Genomic DNA, 21454 nt, shown 5'->3' with positions numbered 1-21454 from the left:
GACACTCACCCCACCTGCGAGTAAGAAGTGCCAGTCCAGGCAGACCTGCACATGGCAGCCAAAGCTGAGACCCTTCAGATAAGAAGGGGGCATGAAAGGGGAGATTAGAGCTCCCATTGAGAGGAGGGCGTCCATTTCTGTACCTTCCTCCTTTTACACAACCAAGTGTCAAGGAAACACCTTGTTGACATTTTATTTACCAAATAATGATCATAATTGGAACTCGTCTTTCCCCTGATGACCCCTGTGGGCCGGCTGGATTGCTCTGCCAGGGAAACAACAAAGAAACCATGTAAAACGTAAAAAAACCCGGTTGTGTAAGGGAGGACAGCAAAGGAGCCAAAACGTCTTTCAGTGCCAATGTACAACTGAAGTTAGGTCAGACATTTTAGATCAAACTTGTCAAAGGTTTTGTAAGCTTTGCACGTCCTCTGTGTTGTAAAAATATTTGATCCCTACAAGATTTATTTTGTTCTTGGTTTTTGTCATTAGCATGGTTATGCCATTCAGCATACTAACTTTAATGGATGACAAATAGTAAATACAAAAATGATGATTTAATTTATGAAGGGAAAACACCTGTTTAAGATAATCTTGCCCTCTGTTAAAAACCTGATAACATCTTGTGCCATAATGTTGGGAGCAGCATTTACCATCAAACATTTACAATAACTGATAAAAAGTCTATTACTGAAATACCTTCAGAAAACCTGAGGAATGTATAAAGCATGATCTTGCTTAAACATTCCAACAAAGCCTGTTTCATGGGAAGTGAAATATTTTTAAAAATTGTGTTTTAAGGCTTTTGCACATAACAGTATATCTGAAATCATTTTGTTTTTAGCCTCTGGAAAATGAGTATTAATATCACCTGTTAGTGCTGAAATCATTTGTTGACTTTATCTGAGATGAAAAAGGGGCCATAATCCCACTGTTCCAGATAATACACACTAGCCACAAGTCTTTCTTTTCTGGTTTCTCTAAAGCTTTCTTCTCAGTTTTGTGTGGTGAACAAGTTGGATGAACATGTAAAACGGCACATAACGCCAATCATGACTCAAACGCACAATCTACCCCCACGCAGGGAGTGACACGACCTCTGACCGTGGGGCCAAAACTTCCGTCTACCAGGCCGACTCTGCCATGTCCAATCTGTGATGAAACGTTTGTGCAAGGTGAAGGGAGGAGAGGTGACAAAACCAGAGGAACGCCGGGAATTCAGGCAGATGAGTGTGCTAACAGATTTGCGATGCAATTTTAGCCTAACATGCAAAGAAATAACAGATGTTAGGTTATTGTCCTACATAGTTTAGAATATCTTAGTGACACTATAAAATATCAAATGTTTGGTTTCATTTCCATAAATCTTCCTTTAAAATGTAAGGTCACACTAAAAAAGCCAGAACTTTGTATCAGGAACTTGTATCTTTCAGCTAACGGGTGATATTTTGTGTGCTAGAAGCTGGGAAAAAGACTCATAATCCCTCTCAGAATCCTTGACTAATGGGATTTTTGACTTGGAGGTTTTAGACCCACAACACCTAAAGGGGGCGAGGGTCAGAGTGAATGTGAGAGAAAGCAGATGAGTACAGATGAAAAGGCACCTGAACAAGCTACAAAATTCAGAAAAAGTTGGGTGCCACTTCTATTTCTCCATTTATGTAACTTTGTGAAATTCCATCATTAATAATGAAAAGCGCTTGCTTTTCATCTGTTACATAATGCTTCTATGGAGCATTCAGTGGCTCTCGAATAGATGCTGTTTCAGCAGATGGAAAAGGGACGGCAAAGGTAGATAGGTGTATTGGAATCTGCGGAAATGAGATCTAAGCTTCTTGAGGCTCGCTGGGGAGTCCTACCTCCTAGTTACTGGTATCTCCAAAGAATGGGGGCGAGAGGTGAGGGTGAAGGGGATCAGCTCTGCTCAGGTCACCTCACTGATCTGCACAGGAAACACCGGGCATGGGAACCCAACAGGGAGCCTCACCCGGTGCCTGCAATTTAAATCTGCCCTTAAGTCCTTATTTAAGAGAAAACACACATGACTTGACAGGAAATGCTGCTGAATCACCAAACTGAAATGGGGCGCCGTGTGCTTATTCCATCCCTTAAAGATCAAAACTGCAAAATGGCAATGACCAAAGTGACTGATAGGAAGCATCACATCTACATCAAAGCCAGGGTGATATTTAAAGCAAGTCTTCATCAGTTAATCAGTGCACAGGAGCAAGGTACAGAGCGTACTCCTCTGTGATCACATGAACAGCGATTGAGCAGTAATGGCAGGGCTGTGATGACCACGAGTAAATATTAGTCCAAGATTTCAAAGGTATTTGCTTAGCTTTTGTTATCCAAACATTTTCATCCAGAAATAGACAAGCCGGGTTGCAACCTAGCATTCGAAATGATTAAAACAAGATAACGTGCTGTCTCATGTGATGTAACTCCATAATTTTATTACCTTATGTCCTGCTGGATCAATTAAAATGAGTGTTGGCAGGCTTGTGCTCCTGGAAAATTGTCAAAGCAAAATATTGGTTTTATCTCTAGAGTATCAAAATTTTATTTTATAAAGTCAACTATATTTGATTATCTTTTGACCTACTTGGAGCCTCATTTGTCTGGATAACAAAGCATCTTCTCTACAGCTCATAAGATGTCACTGCTATTTGCATGTTGTGAGATTTGATTGAGATCTCCTGCTTTTGTTACAGTTCTGTTACAGTTTTGTTCGGTTTGTGTTCCCTGTCCCCTTTACGCTGCTGCTTGTGCTAGGGACTTCAGTGAGATTTTAGGCAAAGCAAGTTAATTTGTGCCTTACGTGATGGAAATGTGAAATACAAACAAGCAAGAAGCATTACATTGCAGTGATGGAAAGCGGTGAAAAGTTGGAATACTTACTACAATTAATGTTCCAGTCAGTAATTGAAGGTAACGCTAAACAAATTGGTTTACACCAACGCAACTTGGTACAAAATTTTGATTGGAGAATTATATTTTTTTTCCCAAAGAAAAGAACTGAAATGTGTGACAATCATTTTTATTCCACCCACTTTATTTTTATATCCCTGGGATCTACACAGATCTACAGCTCAGGTGAGGAAATCTATTAACACAACCATTGCAGTGCAAAATCACAAATCAGACCTATATTAAAGAAATTTATTGTTGAAGGAAAGCCTTTAGAAGCCGTTTTTGTAGATTTTCACGTCATTCAGAGGACACACTGGACCTCATAGGAAGCTACAGTTCAACTCCCTTTACATAAAAAACACAAGGTGTAGGGGAAACACACACTTTGCATCACCCTGGCATGAACACATAATTCCTACAATAACATTTTGGATTTTCTTCATACGAAAACTGACCAGAGTTTAAGGAAAGATAAACAGGTTAAATGGATCAAAATGCTTTTGTTGTGAAAGTACTTTGTAATGAGACAGTAATCTCCAGACTTTCCCAAAATTAAAACTTTAATTTTAGGCTGTCGTATTTTTTTCAAAATTAATATGTAGAGTTTGTTTATACGATTAAAGAGATTTATTTTCTTGATTGTTCTGCTTACATGCATGTACAGGACACAGTTTTACTGTCAAAGTTTTTCAGATTTAAACAGTAAACTTCGCAGTCTTTTTAAGCTAATTTTAAAAGTATAAATACACAAGTTCCATTTGAAACATGGCAAAACATGCAAACCCTCACCCCCCAAAAACCAACCAAAAAACAAATTTAATACTTTCCCAGGCTTAGTGACCTCACAATGGAAGTATATATCATGCCCCAATATTTTTAAAGACTTCAAAGTTTTATGAAGTAGAGTTATGCCATTTATATTAAATAAAAGTATTCACTTATATATTATATATCTTAAGTTGAAAAGAAATCTTTAGTTAACCAGCACATTGCAATATTAAATTGTGATCTTGTGGTAACTAATAAGGAAAAACAAAGAAATTGCTCCCTCTTGTGGCAATAACATGCTTTTGCAATATGATCTATAAATCTATAGATCAAATTGCAAAAGCATGTTATTGTCGCATGTTGTTTTCCCTCTGATCTATTTATCTATAGATATATAGATCATTATGATGATCTATATATATTACAATAATATATAGATCATTGTGATATATAGATCAGAAAGCTTTTAGGAATTAAAAAAAGCTTTCGTTTCTAGGTAGTTGAAAGCCAGAAAGTACAGAGTAAAGGAAGGACCATTTTAAATATATACACTGTTTGAGTGTTATCTTTCTTCGACAGAATAACTAAAATAAATTAACTTTCCATTGTATAATTAATTCGGATGAACTTGAAAATATTTCGCACCAGTTTACCCCGGACGCTAGGTGTCGCTGTAGAATATTCTGTGCCTGAATTAATCAAAACGGCTTCCTGCGTATTTTGTATCCCGTGTAGTTTTGTTTGCTCCCTGCCTGTCACCACAGCGTGTAAACATTCATGCACGGAACAGGTCCGTGGTGAAACGCTCACTGGGCGGTAAGAGCCCTCTCGTTTTATTTTATCCCTCAATAAACCTGAGCAGGGAGGGAGGCTGCCCAGGTAGTTCCGCTGTATATTTATATGAATATACAAAAAAAAGAACGGAGAAGCTGGTGGACGCTTTCATTGTGAGGTGGATCGAGGTACAGCAGCTAAAGCGGGGCTCGCCGAACCACTATGGCAGCGGCGACTGTTGTGGAGGTCGATGCGGCGACAAGTGACGACGGAGCGGCTTTCTCCGACGTCCACAGCCGGGAATGGGATGAGTCCCAGCTCCGAAAATACTCGTTCCCCACCAAGCCCATTCCCCGGCTGTCTTGCACGGATCCCAGAGCAGAGATGCTTATAAACAACGAGGTAACACAGCTGCAGGGTTAGGTTACTGGAACTTTATTTTCATTTAAACAAATCTTCTTTTCGTTATAGTTTAAAGAATCGTCGAACATTTAATGTTGAAAAATGCAAACGTGAACTTGAAAAATAAGCCCGGCTCAAAATAAAAATTATAAACACGAACACTGAGGTTAATGATAGTGAAAGTAAGTTATCGGAGAGCATAAGAAGTATTTTATTTCCTTTTCTGATATATACACAATGTTTCTATATTGTCTCGGGTTATCTTTTATTTTTCTGGTATGGTTAGTTATATATAATAAAAGAAAGCTAAGAAAGGAAAAATGCCACAGCTTTCCAGACTTCCTCATGCAGTTTTCTAAAAACAAAGAGTTTTTTTTAAAATCTACATTTAGATGACCTTTTATGTGTTATTTGACTCTTTACGTCTTGGGTTTATTATTTTAGAGGTCTGTACTTTTATTTTCTTGTTCAGAAACTGAAAAAGGACATTTTATTCCTTTTTTTGTCTCAACCTCTTTAGGTCAACAGTTTCAACTGGACCTGGCACACTTTAACAATTACCTGGTTTTTAATGCTAAACAATATATAAAAGTAATGGCTTTAAATGTTTTACAAACAGAATATAAACCATACAGAATCTGTCACGGAAGACAGTGGTCTCCAAAGCTTGGGACATAACTAACATTTATTCATTCATATACTGTAAGTCTAACATGAGATAAATATGAAAAAAACCCAGCAATTTTTAATAGATATGAACTACATATTTGCTGTTGCTCCTGTGCTATGTCCTTGTGTAACTGACTTACAAAAAAATAAATCAGTAGTTGGGGTCACAAGTCTTGTATGTTTTTATACTTATGGGTCAAAAGCTGTGTAGATTTGAGTTAGAAAATTCAGTCAGAAGTATTGTTTTAGAATTTGGAGAACAAACTCCTCCTGTGCAAAGGAGTTTATGTAAATGGTTTGCATTGTGCTGTGTAATTCGTATAAAAACCTATTTTATTTCTCTGTTTCTGGTTGCCAATTTTCAGACTGGAGAAGTAAGAAATTGTTTACAGTGAATAAGTCTAATTTTAAAGCAATATTAAGTAGTACTTTTACTTTTATTTCATTCAGACAAAACTGAAGCCCGTTGAGTATCTAGGTCAGCTAAATCTAGAGTATTGATCAGCGGCTTGAGTGCACCTGCTGACTCCAGTGAGACACATAGATGTTTAATCCTGAAGAATTTACATAGAACAAAAAACTGATCTGAGAAGATTTTTTACTACTTTCCTTAGATCAAATAAGCCAAAAGAGTCATTGGTAGCAAATGGAAATGCTTGCTTTTACTGATGAAAGTGTTAAATATGAAATAATTCTAAGTGGTGTAGTAAAATTTTTTCATAGTAACATTTTAGAGTAAACACAAGCTAAAAGTTTCAAATATTTTTTTTTTTATTGCTTGCCATTTTATACCATGTTTTTGTCCTGTTTGTTAAAATAATCCTGCTGTTTTAAAACAACGTTGCGTTAACAGCTGAATGAGTTGACTTTTTTTGTACATGAGGGAAGCAGGTGACGTCGTTCTTTTAGCCAGCTGACTAGCAGTGCACATCCACAGACGGAGGCTCTTTGGATGTACACTGCTCTGAAACTCTTGATTTCTCCAACTCATTACAAGCACGTTAAACGTGTAAGAACGAAATAGGACATTTGAACACAACAGACATCCTTCATATTACTGTTTGTTTTCACTGCCATTTGTTTTAACAGAAATATTTTATGTGGTAGGTGTGTCTGTTCAGGACAGACAGCCTTTGTTTACATTTCCCTTTGGGTCTTTCATTATTCATGAATGTGCTGCTGTTTGAGTTTCAAATGAAATTTAGCCCATTTTACCTGTCTCCAAAAGCTTCCAGTGACCTACCTCTCATTTATTTAAGATGGTGGTTTTCTGGTCTTCCTTTGTTTTTTATGATTCAAAGCTAGGAGAATTCTGGCACTCTGCTTTGATGCAACATGATATAGCATTATGACTTCATAGTGAATTCTCTGCAGAGGACATTGTTCTCTTAGGATTTTAAAGAGAGTATATTACTTGATTAAAAAATGAAGTGGCCCAGGTTTGTCGCCCAAATATTCACAAACACCCTGGGCTTCCATGAGCTGTTTGCATTGTCCCAAGGTTTATGTGTTGCTTAAGATTTCATCTTTTGTGTAATCCAAATACAGACAGAGATACATGTTGTAATCTAGAGACAGTAGATCCGGCATCTTCTCAAAAGGGAGCAGGTTTCCTTTTCCTACCCTGCTTTATATGGCTCTGTTACACAAACCTACTACAATGTTCATCTCCTGAGAACTATTTTACAAGAATAGTTTTAATCACTGCGTAAACGTGAACTCCTTTCTAAATGACCTTCAAAAACTGGCTCAAGTGATGCAAATACAACTTGAGCTAGTGCTGAATGTGAGCTTTTCCTGTGTACGTCTGTTGCTGACAGATGTGTTAAACATTCGCCTTTAAGTCCTTCCTGTTGGAGATAGTTTTCAGATGTTCATACCCAAAACTTGATGGAGTTTAAAAGGCAACATGACTTTAAATATTAGTTGTAGATTAAATGACAGATGTTAGGTTTGATGAATGGAATATTAAAGCTAGAACTTATGTCGTTTTGCCTCACGTGTTCATTCATTCAGCTATTTCGTTAATAATTAAAAGCAGGTCCAAATTGATTATCAACTGGAAAGAAGGCTTCTTTGAACACCTGGCTATTCTGCATACAGGTTGTATAGATGCATCACATTAATACTACGAGGCTCATCCCTGCGTCATTTAACCAAGACTGATAAGTCGCGGAACATAATCTTTTACCACTGCAGCTAATGATAAGCGGAAAAGCCAAACTCAACGCAGACCGGTACGCTTAAACAGTCCTCCAACCACATCATCTCCTCGCAGCCGCAGAGTTCAGCGTCCTCCGATGAAAGTGAAACCGAGAGCCAGCTCAGGCAGCCGAGCAGCGGGAGCGCGCACAGCGGGAGCGCGCACAGCGGGCTACGTTCGGGTTGTCACGTAGGCCTCCGAGCTGCGGGTGTGTGCGGTCGTGCGCGCGACTCACGTGCACGCAGATCGCGAGATATTATTTTAAATCAATTTGCACTTCCTTTGCATGATTTAAAACATGTACATGACTCACTGTGTGAGACGGTTTTGCAGCTTTGACGATGACTCTTCTCATTTTCTGCGTAGGATGCACAACATCAATTGCATCAGTTTTTTTTTTTATCAGATTATTGGGAAATTGACAACGAAAAAATAAGCAGCAACACATGAAATGCTTTTGAATATTGCGCTTTTACAATCCATTGAGTAATTGACATCTTTAAAGCAATGTTCACTGTATTTTACATGTAATATGCCCTTTACGTAGGGTTTCCTTGCTGCTGATTTTAATTAAAAATGTGTGCCAGGCAGGTACATTAGAGTTGCAAGTAAAATAATTTATCCTGGGAGAGCACCATACAAGCTTACAGGTACTGCAGTGTCGTATCTACAGCATTTTAAAAGCTAAAGTTCTGGGACAGTTCTTGCCCCTTAGCTTATTTTGAAACCTGGAAAAAGTTTTTGAGACCAAATATCAGAAGGAAATAATGCTCAATTGCCCCCAAAAGATAAACTTTTAAGTGATCTACCTTATTTTTTCGGTTAGCATAAATGTGACTTGTAAAATAAATGTTACTTGAAAGTTCAAGTTCATTACTATAAAATTTTATTTTTTTTGCATGAATACCAGGCACAAAGAACATTCAGCTTTGACACACTCTAAATATGATTAGAGCAAAAATGACAGCATGCACTGGTAGCTGATTGGAAGAGTTTTGATCTTGCAAGTCAGTATTTTTTTTTCCCCATATTTTGTCTTATTCCATGCGTTTTTGACATAATCACCGAGTAATGATGAAAATAAAGTGCGCTAGTTATCACACGCCACCCCCAACAAAATACAGTCACGTTTTCAAAAACGTCATTATCTGATAACGTTGTCGTGATACAGCATGTTGTCCTTCAATAGATTTACTGTAAGCAGGTTTATTTACTGTTAACAGAGTGTGCTTCAGATTCTTTCTCATATTCAGATGATTGAAAAGTATAACATGAAATTACTGTTAGAAGAGTTGCTATTTCTGTCATGGCTACACTGACAACAGAAACATGTATGTAAGTATGCCTTAAGTCAAAAGTAACTAATTATGAAATGCGGCTAAGAAAACAACTTTAAATGATCCTTAATTAGATCTTCTTAGCATTGAGGTGTACAGCAACCACCAGTCTTTGTTGTAATATTTCAATAAAGTATTCCTGATCTTCTTCCAGGAACCGGTGGTTTTAACGGACACCAACCTCGTATATCCAGCACTAAAGTGGGACATCCCATACCTCCTGGAGAACATTGGAAATGGAGACTTCTCCGTTTACAGTTCAGAAAACCACAAATTCCTCTACTATGACGAGAAGAAAATGTGCAACTTTATGGACTTTGTTCCCAAGTCTCGTCGAATGGAGATGAAATTCTCTGAGTTTGTGGATACCATGCAAAAAAGAGAAGAAGAGGGAGGAGAGGATAGGTAAGTTGTCAGACATGATGTGAGAAATGCACATTTCTGCTGTTTTAACCTCCAAAAGTATTGAGGACAAGATATGCCTGTGACAGAACAAGTGACTAAGCAGTTATGTGATGAAGGCTTATTTCTGTAACCTGACTGATCTGGCAGCTCATACTCAGATCAGATACCAAAGAGACATCTGATTTTAACTCGCTGACCCTTAAAGTAGCTGTTATTTAGTATAATTTCCACTTATATTAATGCAATTTTTCCCCCCCAAGTGTTTGCAAACTACAGGCAGTGATTTATTTATTTATTTTTTACACTCTTGTTTGCACCATTTTTAACACCAGCAGGACCAGGGCTTGTTTTTCAGCCCTCTGTATGTGAAACTGCATGACTCATACTTAAAGCATGTCTCTTTCCTCATGTGTTTCAAGAGTCTATTTGCAGCAAACACTGAATGACACAGTAGGAAAGAAGATTGTTGTTGATTTTCTTGGTTTCAACTGGAACTGGATCAACAGACAGCAAGCCACGCTGAACTGGGGACCGCTGACGTCCAACTTGCTGCTGGTTGGCATGGAGGGTGAGCCTCTCATTTCCTTCCTATAATCCATGACACATGATGGCCTAAATGGCAGAATACTAGAATTGCAGAATAATGGCATGCATGCCCTGAATAGACATGGTGTATTCAGGGTGTGTACTCATCGCCCTGAATACACCATGTCTGTGAAACATGGTGGTCGTAGCATCATGTGCTTTTCTTCAGCTGGGACAGGGTAGTTGCCTAAATCTGATGGGAAAATGGATGAAGTTAAATGTAGGGCAGTCCTGAACAGAACAAGTTAGACATCCACCTTCCAGCATGACAGTGACCCACAACATAAAGCCAGATCTAGATCAATTATTTGTCTCAGAAGAACTCAGTTCTGACCTAAAAACAATCCGTGGCAAGACTTGGGAAAACTAATTTTTGCTTCTAATTCTCTCCATCCAGTCTGACTGAGATGTGCAGAGCTGATAGAGACAGTCACTCAAATGTGTAGGTGAAGTGAAAGGTAGTTTTTATTTGTAAAAAAAAAAAAAAAAAAATTAAATAACATAATCCATTTTCCTTCAGCTTCTGCTCCATCACACAAGATGCCAAAGACATATCTATTTTACTGTTTCCAAGCCTCATAGGTTTTCTTTTTTTTTTCACATTACTGTATATGTTATCATTTTCTCAGGCAATGTGACACCAGCACATTATGACGAGCAGCAGAACTTCTTTGCACAGATAAAAGGCCATAAGAGATGCATCCTCTTCCCCCCAGACCAGTTTGAGTGTCTCTATCCTTACCCTGTCCATCACCCGTGTGACAGACAGAGCCAAGTAAGTTAAGCTGCTTACTTGATTTAAGGTTTGGCAAATTTTGCTAATAGGCTTGTTCATATTTTTTCACCAACTTTCTTTCTATTTTAGGTTGATTTTGATAACCCTAACTATGAGAAGTTTCCAAATTTTAAAAACATTGTTGGCTATGAAACTGTTGTGGGACCTGGAGATGTTCTCTACATCCCTATGTATTGGTAAGATGTGCTTCCTCTTAATTAAAAAAAAAATAATAAATGCAATATTATGGGAATAGAAGGTTTTCTCCCTTCCACCATTTTTTAAAACCTTTTGATCTTTATACTTTTAACCATCAAAGAGTTCAACCATCAGTGCATCTACTACTTTATCAACAGAATATGCAGCACTAGATGAAAATAGATTTCGCTTTGATTGCATCCTGTAATTAGAGTCTGCTGCTTCCAGTGATGTTACCTGAAACTGTATTACACAAGGTGGAAGCCATATACCAACTCTGTGGAGAAACACAGCTGAGCTCACTAAGCACACACTAACCTCAGAAAGCCAGTGATTCTGCACCAGATGAGTGTGGCGTTTCATTTAGCTTTTCTCAGGAAAACCAGATGTATTGCATTCCCACATGAAGGAGTTTTTAGGTGCATAGAAAACATTTCTGAGAATGTCGGGGTGGAACACCCTTAGCGCAGTCGACCTCCAAATATGTGAAAATATAATTAGCACTACCTTCAGGTTGCTGTTTTAGCAGGATTGTGCAAACACCAGGCAGTCCGAACACTAAGATATTGTGCAAAATGTTAAAGCTCACCTGTCCTCTTGCAGTCCTGATTTGTCTCCTGTTGCTAAAAAAGAAAACTTTATTTTGGAAAAGTTGAAAAATGTTTGAACATGTTCTGTTTTCAGATTATTAAAATTAAATAATTGTATAAAATCTTGGTAAGCAAATGGTAAAAATTTTCCAGTATTTTTACGTTTTGTTGTTGATTAAAAGAAACTCTGCACTTAACCACACACTTGGATTGGGTTTTGCAACCTGTGATGTAAATTTCACTTCAAAATAAAAAAATGACGTGTTTCCAGATTTTAGTCAGTCATATTTTTCTTGTTTTTGAAGGTGGCATCACATCGAGTCATTGTTGAACGGCGGAGTGACTATCACGGTTAACTTCTGGTACAAAGTACGTATATTTGAATCATCACATTACTGTCGCATAATGCGTAACATTCCCACTACACTTTTTTTGAACCTGTTTCTCTTTTATTTAGGGAGCTCCAACACCGAAGAAGATAGAGTACCCTCTGCGAGCTCATCAAAAAGTTGCCATCATGAGGAATATTGAGAAAATGCTTGGAGAAGCACTTGGAGATCCCCATGAGGTAAATGCTTAGTTTTAAGCCATTCTTGCTGTCATCAAAAGAAGCTACAGCTATCATCTGAGCTCTGTCTGCACATGAATGTCACATTGTCCGTTTCTAGAATATTTAAATAGGACCTATATTTAGGTCACTAGTTACATTGGAATCCCTCAGGCACGCTGACCCTCCCAACAACCCAGTTACTGTGAATATTCATGGCTAACTTGATTTTTGTACTGTGGAAATGCCGTTTAGAACAGAGAGTTACATCACATGTAACTCTATGATCGTCCTGCTGTGAAATCCTCTGTTTTCTCCCCTGCAGGTCGGGCCGTTACTAAAAACAATGATCAAAGGGCGATATGACCAGGGCCTCAGTTAGAGCTCCAACGTTGCAACTGCTGAATGGACTGCTCCACAAACTGTTTGCATGTGAAGTGTGTGTCTGTGGGTTTTTTTTTCTTTCTTTTTAGTGTGCATTCTGTCATTGGAGCTAAGCGCCAGTGCATGGCCGTAATCAGCCATAATGAAATAATTCTGCTTCGGTCTCAGAACGCCGTTATTTTAACAACTGCGCCGAGTAAAGGGAGAAAAATGAATTAAACCATTAGGATTTCATCCAACTTGAAGATGCTTTTTTTTGCCTTTGGTGAGAAGAAATGAAGACATATTTCCTTGAATCAGTGTTTCCTTAAGTCTTACAATTTCTGCTTTTGGCCTTAAGTTTTAATATTTGTGTCTGTGAGGAAACAGTGTTTTGAGTACTTGTTGTTTAGATGAGGGGTAAAATATTACAGAGAACATATAAAGAGATACTTTATCTATAAGTAATAAACTTATAGATATAGATATAGTAATAAACTTAATCAATATTAAATTCTCATCACAAAACAACATTAGAAATGAGTGTTCTACGGTAATTTATCTACATTAGGTAATTTCGTACTAGTGTGCAGTCATTTATTAGCAAGACTGGCCATGATTTCAAAATATCAAAATCAGTTGCTATATAATGATGATAAATGTATGGCTGTGAAACAGAGGATGCAGCTGAAGGTATATGAATAATTTTTATAAATGCTTAACCTGTTAAGCAAATGTTGTCTTTAATTTGTATCTTAAGTGCTTTATTGGATTTGCAGCCAAAAAATCCAGTAAGAGGATTGCTGAAAATAAGTGTTGCAACTAGTACTATCAACTAGTACTAGTTTCTCTTAAATTGTAATTACACCAAGTTAAAAGGTACAAATGATAATTCTATTCTACCAGTCGACTGAACTAGTGAGACCAAGTGCTGGCATGAAGCTTTGTAAAAGCAAATGTTGCAAAGCTTAAAGCACCATCTAGTGGTCAGGTTTGAAATAGTTTGTTAAGCTGTTCCATTTTTTAGAACAGGAAACTAGAAATATAATCAGTAAGCAACATTTAGGCTCCATTATTGTTATCTCTAAGTTATCAGTGTTCTGACATGCACTTGTTTTGACCTTTTTTTCCCACAGCCTGTGTAAAGGTAAATGCTAATCAGCCTTTAACTTACTGCAAATGTCCCTTTTAAGGTCTCTAGGACAGGTCGATACAAGAGTTTCTTTGCTTCAATCATTTCTGAGCAAGTTTTCGATGCTTCAGGTCCGAGTGAAACAAGAAGCAGAATATTATTTGGCGTGCCAAACAAATTGAGCTTCATGTTCAGAAAGTTGGTTGACAAAGATTTTCTTCTTGTTAACTCACGATGTGCATCAGTTAACAAGACGCACATCATCTTGTTAACTGATGGTGAATAGAGTACTAATTGCACTCTATTCAAATGGTTTTAATTCTTGTGTAAAATTTATCTGGGTGGGTTTTTTTATGTGAATTGTTTACTGAGTGCATTTGCCTGATACATGGCAAAAAAAGGAAGGTGATTTTAAACTTTTCTATATTATGGTGAATGTGTTTGCTTTCACTTTGGCATTAAAAGGTTTAAATGTTAACTTGTTACCGTTTCCTTTTATGTCAAGTTTATTCAGTAATTCAGTTTTCAATATATATATATATCAAACTTTTCTTTTGTAAAATTGAGGTGTTTTAATGGCTTTTTTGTGGCCTTAATCAGACAAGAAAATGACACTAGATCAGGAATTGAATCCTGAATTAGACCTGTCAAATAAGAAATGAAGTATGTTATATTTAGTTTGTAAAAAATAAGTTTTGGTTGTTTATTTGGTATTTTAGATCCAGCTCAAGAACTGTTCCAGTTCAACCAAAGTGTAAAGTTGGCTCTAGGACAAACTGTTAGTAAAATGCTTCTTTGAACTTTTGAATAACTGCACCTTTAATCAGTGAGTCGAAAGTCAAAATACTGATTAGAAGAATTTCACAATTATGGAACAAATTCTTAGAAACATGTTTAATACAAAACTGCATTTATTAAGCATTAGTAGGTTTTTGTCATTTAGAAAATGGGAGGAGGAAAAAAAGATTCTGGAAAACAATTTTTCCAAACTCAATTTTTGCTTTGAAAATGAAAACGCAAAATCCACACTTTCCAAGACTGCGTATGAACCCTGTCAGATGGCAATATGCAGACTGAAATGGTCCACTCCAATTTACCTAAATAACTTGTATTGAGTTCTGTGAGAACGTAAACAGGAAGCATATGGTACTCTACAAAATGTATTTACTATAAATTACCATAAGTTTTTTGAAGCCATGATGGAAAAGGAGAAAAAGAAAATTAGTTAACAGTTTCAGATAAGTCCGCTCCATGCTCTACATAACACCATTGCATGATAAATATAACATCACATCATCTGAACACCCAGTTCTGTTATACTACATTCAGGGAAACAATATATCACAGGTTTCAAACAGCTGCGTATTACTTACAACAAATAGGAGCGAAATATAAATACTAAATCCTGGAAAAGAAAATCGGGTCAGCTTATTTGTCCTAAATGTACAACTAAGAATAAAAACGATCACTCATTTTTACAACAGTCTCGGGTGAAGCAAAATTCACACACAAACACAAATGAGATGAGAACCACAGCAGTATTATGTTTACCTGAAAGCACACAACCTTAAATCTTCAATAATGCAATCCCGTTTCCAAAGTTAAAGATAAATAAAATAATGATTTGCAAACCCTGTAGAATCCCTATTGTGCAGATCTGTTTTACGTTTACCTTCTGTTGCACATGAATCTGCTTAGAGGCCAACAACTGGCTGTTTTGAGCAATTATTCTAGTTTTACACCCTTCACTGTCAATTTAGAATTACCTAAAATATCTCAAAAATGCAGCATCTTTGTATGTGCATCATTTTTGGATCTAATTTACATTTTTATTTAAATCTACAAGCATAAATAATTCTCCCTCATTGTTGCAATTTCTAAGTAAATAATAATAAAAGCAACAGTTAAAAATCGCTCAAAACAAACCTGGATCACTTTCACATAGCAATTTCCTTTATGCAACACATACAGAATTATCAGTTATGATTATTCACTATAGTGGATATAGTGAATAATCCTATATTCACCAGAAGAAGGTCCTGGGTTCAATTCCTGGCCCAGGATCTTTCTGCATGGAGTTTGCATGTTCTCCCTGTGCATGCATGGGTTCTCTCTGGGTACTCCGGCTTCCTCCCACAGTCCAGGTTAATTGGTCTCTAAATTCTCCTTAGGTGTGTGCGCGCATGGTTGCTTGTCCTGTCTGTCTCTGTGTTGCCCTGCAATGGATTTATGACCTGTCCAGGGTCAGTAAATGGCCGAAATATCTTGCTGGAGATAGGCACCAGCACCCCTCCTGACCCACTGGGGACAAGGGTGTAAAGAAAATGGATGGATCATTAACTGTAGGCTTGAGGCTAAGGAAATCTGGTAACACTTAAGCATGTAGTGTGCACACAAAGACCGAAAGAGATGAAATTTTTGCCAGAGAGAAAGTCAGGAATGGAGAAAACCTTCCACAGACCAATGTATGGCTACAAGAAGCAGCTCACTGAAGTTATTTTAGTCAACAGGATTAAGACTGGCAATTAGGGGGTATTTCCAACAGTATTTGAACATTCTTTTGGAAAGGGCTGAAAACTGAATGGGGTGTTCTGTTTCTCACAATTGCATATTATCTAAAAAAACAAAAACAATAAAGATCATTTGAATGAAATATGAATATCAGATATGATATGTCATTTCTGTTTTAAAGTAAATAAAACGCTTAGGGCAAGTTTGCAAATCATTGCCTTGTACATCTTACGCAGCCAACCAACATTTTTTGGAAACTTAGTTGCAATGGATTTAAGATTCTGCATACTGAAACATTTATATATCAAAAATAAATATTCTGGACTTTAAAATGAAGCCCATCAGGTTCATATTTCACTATTTGGGGGATACCCACAATCCTGTATTTTGATATTCTACACAAAAAGGTGTTATAGCATGTCCATCTCTAGAAAAATGTATTTACTGTTCAACAAACTTAGGTATTAATTTAGCTTTCTAGTAAATCCTAAATTACTTCAAGAATGACTTGTTTTTAAATATTTGTCCTACATTGCAAGAAATAAATGAATCTGTCAGATGTAATAGTTTTGGGGCAGCACAAACTACGCTGAACCTCAAGGCTTCAACAAAATTTATGAATCTTGATGAAAACTTAAGGAAAAAATAGACTAAGACCTGTAATGTTCACAACAAACTTCAACAGCACCACTTATTTACAAAGATGATGAAAGAAGTGTACACAAGTTAATATTATAGTCATGGATCCACATTTCCCCAAAAAAGAAGAAAGAAAAAGAGCTGTCAGTGCGACATCAGACCTGCTGAGGTGGCCAAAACAAATCAGATAGGCTGTTCATTACACAAACAAGAACACAACCGATTGATTTAAAAGAACAAAAAGACAAAAAAGATTAAAAAGCAACAACGGTGCAACTTCAAAACAACGGCTTTATCCAAGGCATGATGGTTAGTAACGTTTTAAAAATAAGCCACTGCCACACTGAAAAATGCTTCCTAATACCTGGGGGTTTGAGGGAATACATCAAGTTTTGGTTAAACGAGTTGGATAAAGAAGAAGTAGTGTAAACAATGCGGTTACTAGCTGCTCGTACAGTGCTGTGCTCGTCATCAATGGAACCTGTACTTTCGGGCCGGTTTCAGGTTGACGTAGGTTTTCTTCATGTCGTCCGTCTCGTTTTTCTTCACAAGTTGATATCTCTCTCCTTTTGTTGTAACTACCTGGTTACCATGGTAGCGAACAAGCTTCTTTGGAGCCTGATGAAGGGGGGAAAAAAAAGGTTTTATTGCACAATACAAAGAATTGTATTAAAAGGGAATATACCCAGAATCGTACGTCTTTGGGAGCAACGGGTCGATGGGTTTTGTTATCTTCCTCACTGTCCACTAGCATGTACCTGTAGAATTCAGATGGAACACGTTGATTAGCTTGTGAGGATACTTCTGTTCCACAACCATAATATTAATAGTTTCACTTACTTCTCCAGGATGCTCTCTTTAAGTTTCTGGTCTGCAAGTGAGGAAATGCTCTTCCCTTGGTTTACCTGAAGCGTCAGAATAAGATGGGTTTAGTCGTTTATGGTTCCGTGTAGACGTACTACGTGTCTCTTACCACTTTTTACTTACGCTACAAATAGAAACGTGAATGGATTTCATGTTACGGACCGTATTGCATAAGTAAGAGTTCAAAATTTACATCCTGATTTCCGTTGAAATTATTGAGAATATTGATATTCCAGCCAAACTGGCTGATGTTGAGCAACTTTGCAAAGACGAATGTGAAAATCTTCTGCCTCTATATGTGCAAAGCTGGCAGAAGCCTTTCCTAAAAAAATATGCAACTGCAATTTTGGTGAACGAAGGACAACTCAGTGGGCTAAAGGTTTCTTTGTGTCTTTTTCTTTCATCTCAACATTAAGCACAACTTTTTGTTGGTCTGTCAGAGTGGCAATCAAATAACAGGACAGAATCAATAGATTCATAGGATATGAATACTTTTGCAAATTGTTTCTCTGTGACAGAGAGGCTTACATTAATAGGAGTGGGGCTGAGCTGGACGTCCCCCTCTATGATGAGGCGCACTGCTTCCTCCATGTCTCCTTTGGCGATGGAAAGAGCGCTGCGAGCTTCGGACAAACTGCACTTTGGGAACATCTCCAGCAGGTGCTGCTCTTGGGACTCCCACTCAGACGCTGACAGCTAACAAAAGGCCATATTCATGGTTTGAATTTGGATAGTTAAAATTAAAGAACTATTTTAAAGCTTGAAGAGGTCAGTGCTAATGTGTGTTGGCTTGTTAACCTTGGCTGTAGCGCCCTCTGTCTGTGGCTTAAGGCACGGAGGTTCTTGTCCTGGTTCTGGCTGACTGGTCAGGGCATCAAGTTTCAAAGAAACCTCTTCTGTCCCTGTCTTAGGCACACTGTTTTCTTTAAAATGTAACATATGATAAGGTTTAACGCTTTGTTTGTAAAACAGGCTTGCCACAAAGCTATCATTTAGAAAAATAAAAACTAACACTTACCCGACGTCCGAGCAGTGGCCAGTTTTGAAGCCAGACTGAACATCATTTCACAGACTTTGACACTAGGGCGTAACAAAATAATCTTTAATCAACATCAGTTGACAGCAGTACAGCTGACCGGTCTTGCTTTTGCATGATCAGAACAGATGTCGAGTGTGGCCGTGTTACCTGTCTATTTCGGCAAACCCGGGTATGTAGGCTTCCAGCATTTCTCCAAAGACCTCCACATCAAAATTCTCCTCAACGCTCTGCTGGGACCCCAGGTCCTCCAGGACCCCAGTGATGTACGACAGAAGAACATCATCCAGTGTGCTGAAGAAAAAAACCTAAGTCTTAGTTTACAAAAAAAAAACCCAAACCCCTCAAATTTAAACTTTCAAATCTAATGGAAAAAATGTAAAACTTCTTGAGTCTGTTTGAGAAGCTTTGTGAAAATCTGTAATTTATAGTGTATAAACTATATTTTTTATTGTGAATGTTTTAAGATGAGCTCACAGAGTGAATAAAAATTTATTTATAAGGTTACAGCTTTTGCAGGTAGTAGTACTCCCAAATTTACTCACTATAGCTCTGGCTAAAATACCATCACTGTTTTTGCAATGTCTCCCATCACATGCAAGAAGTTGTTGGTAAACTGGAGAGCTCATTTAGCAACGTACTGCTGAATCCTCGGTGCACAAAGCCGCAGATCCTTCCTCACAGCAGCTGTACTGCAACTGCTCCCAATAGACTTAATAAAGCTTTATAACTCTCCTGTTATTTGCAGTTTTTTTTACTTCTTGTAAATTGTCTGTCATTTACACACAAATAGACATGTGGATTATGCACATGTTATTCTTTAAATTATCCTCCTCAGCTACATTTCTTTTAATAAAATGCTATTTTTAATAACTGTATAGTATTTTTGTCTTATGTTATAAATTTGCCCGTCCTGCAGAGTATTTAATTTTTAAAAAAACTTTTTTAGCGCATGCTCCACTTAACTTAACGTGTTGCTGTGACACCTGACTTTCCCCACAGAGGGACAATAAAGGACATTTCTATTCTATTGCAATAAACATTTGAGACACTTAAATCTGCCAGATATCGTCTTCAAGGGCTGGAAAATATAATGTAATTGGCCACATGCATATTTGGGATGCTTAGCCTGAATGCACTACTCCTGGTATATATTACCCAATCCAAATATTGCATCAACCCACTCAGTCCTTTGTAATTTTTCACAAACTGATATTGTGACGACGATTAGAATTCAATGTATTCTCTAACTCTGCTAAAAATATTCTACGGTGTTTTAACAAAAAATATTGACGACATATTTACTTACATTGCGTATGAACTTCAAGTGTCCTACAGACGCTATACTATTGCAGATATGATACAAGTTAACCAAACTGTTGTTGTTTTCCCAGTTCTGATAAAGTCTATGGGGTAACCAGAAGCTCCTGGAAAATTGGCATAAACCAGCACTGCAAAAGGACTATTTTTTGTTAAGAATAGTAAGTCTGGAGAGTCTTCCCACCTGAGATCTGCATCAGGAATGTACGTCTGGATAAATTCGTGCAGGGCACTGTGGATGATTTTGTGGAGGTCCATGCTGTTCTCCCGTGCTATAAAGCGACATACAGGTTAGCGGGCTGCAGCCGATGCACAGAAGATGATCAGAGTATTCATGTTGCACAGCAGCCACCGACAAATAACCAAGGTTCGCGTTGGTCATTCAAAGCTGCCACTTATCTATTAAGTATGGTTGCAGACTAAGACTTTAATGGAGGTGTTACAAACCCCGTCTTCCCGAAAGCTTTGTTATCAAAGTTAGGAATGTTGACGCTAATCCTCCAGCTATCTTATGTAAATGTTATCGAGCAACATTTGAATAACATGATGACCTCTTTTGTGTTAGCTTTGTTGTCTTGTTAGCACATTAAAGAGCTAATGGTCATTACAGCGGCTACGTTATCAAAAGATAAACCACTTACAACAGGTCTCTTTAAATAATATAAGCATATTAATAGTATTGCACTCGTCAATGTCATGCAAACAACGTACTGTACGTAAAAAAAGCTCAAGATTATATAATAGACATAACGGAGAACTAGCACTGTTAGCTAACAAAAACAACAAGCAAGCAACCTAAGGAATTGCAGTTGCCTTGGTAACTGTAATCTGGGTTATTTAATACTAAACGATTTTGACGGTGTAAAACTCACCGTGTCAGAGATTATGGATACATGAAGTTTGCAGTTTCCCCCAGATTTGTTAAAGGGGAAGATGGACAGTGCAGAGGTTATGCAGGCTCGATGTATCTCGTTAGCCCGCACGATTCAAAACGTCGAATACGTCACTTCCTCTAAGTGTAAACAGCGAGGCCTATCAGAGATAGGCTAAAGGTACGAAAGAGACAGACACATGGCTATATAAAAACAAAGCATAACTATCTGATATGGTTGAAAGAAAAACAAAAAATACTCAACAATAATCTATAAACAAGGTGCTCTTGAGGTGTAAAACTGAGTATCTGAATGCCGAGGACACTGCAAACTCTCTTTTTTTGTTCTGAATTACCTGGAAACAATCATGGCACACAAAATCAAACCTAAAGACATCAGAAAACTTTGAGAAATTAGATGACAAATAGCACCTTTCTTTGAGTGTTTTCAACTTTTTGTCATGTGATACGTAAATCAACAAAAATGATGCATAATTGTAAAGTAAAAGAAAAACAAAACAAACAAACACAATCAAAGCTCTGGAAATTGTG

At 37.5% G+C, this 21454-nt stretch overlaps 2 protein-coding genes across 2 annotated transcripts; one reads left to right on the top strand and one right to left on the bottom strand.

Annotated features, from left to right (window-relative positions):
• The first annotated feature begins 4410 nt into the window (after positions 1-4410).
• Positions 4411-14148, top strand: hif1an (hypoxia inducible factor 1 subunit alpha inhibitor). Its single transcript, XM_032553325.1, has 8 exons — positions 4411-4857; positions 9221-9471; positions 9891-10039; positions 10686-10831; positions 10922-11028; positions 11925-11988; positions 12077-12187; positions 12492-14148. The coding sequence occupies exons 1-8, from the start codon at positions 4678-4680 to the stop codon at positions 12546-12548; spliced, it is 1065 nt and encodes a 354-aa protein (XP_032409216.1). The 5' UTR covers positions 4411-4677; the 3' UTR covers positions 12549-14148.
• A 2620-nt stretch (positions 14149-16768) lies between these two features.
• On the bottom strand, positions 16769-21028 carry cuedc2 (CUE domain containing 2). The gene is made up of 9 exons (XM_032553326.1): positions 20904-21028; positions 20216-20303; positions 18862-19005; positions 18694-18755; positions 18474-18598; positions 18204-18371; positions 17652-17716; positions 17509-17569; positions 16769-17429 (listed from the first exon to the last, which is right to left on the bottom strand). The coding sequence occupies exons 2-9, from the start codon at positions 20287-20289 to the stop codon at positions 17283-17285; spliced, it is 846 nt and encodes a 281-aa protein (XP_032409217.1). The 5' UTR covers positions 20290-20303; positions 20904-21028; the 3' UTR covers positions 16769-17282.
• Between the last annotated feature and the right edge of the window lie 426 nt (positions 21029-21454).

This window comes from Xiphophorus hellerii, chromosome 22, assembly GCF_003331165.1.
Source record: "Xiphophorus hellerii strain 12219 chromosome 22, Xiphophorus_hellerii-4.1, whole genome shotgun sequence".
Taxonomy (NCBI): domain Eukaryota; kingdom Metazoa; phylum Chordata; class Actinopteri; order Cyprinodontiformes; family Poeciliidae; genus Xiphophorus; species Xiphophorus hellerii.
Note: the sequence above shows the minus strand (reverse complement) of the source record. Positions and strands in the feature narration are given on the sequence as shown.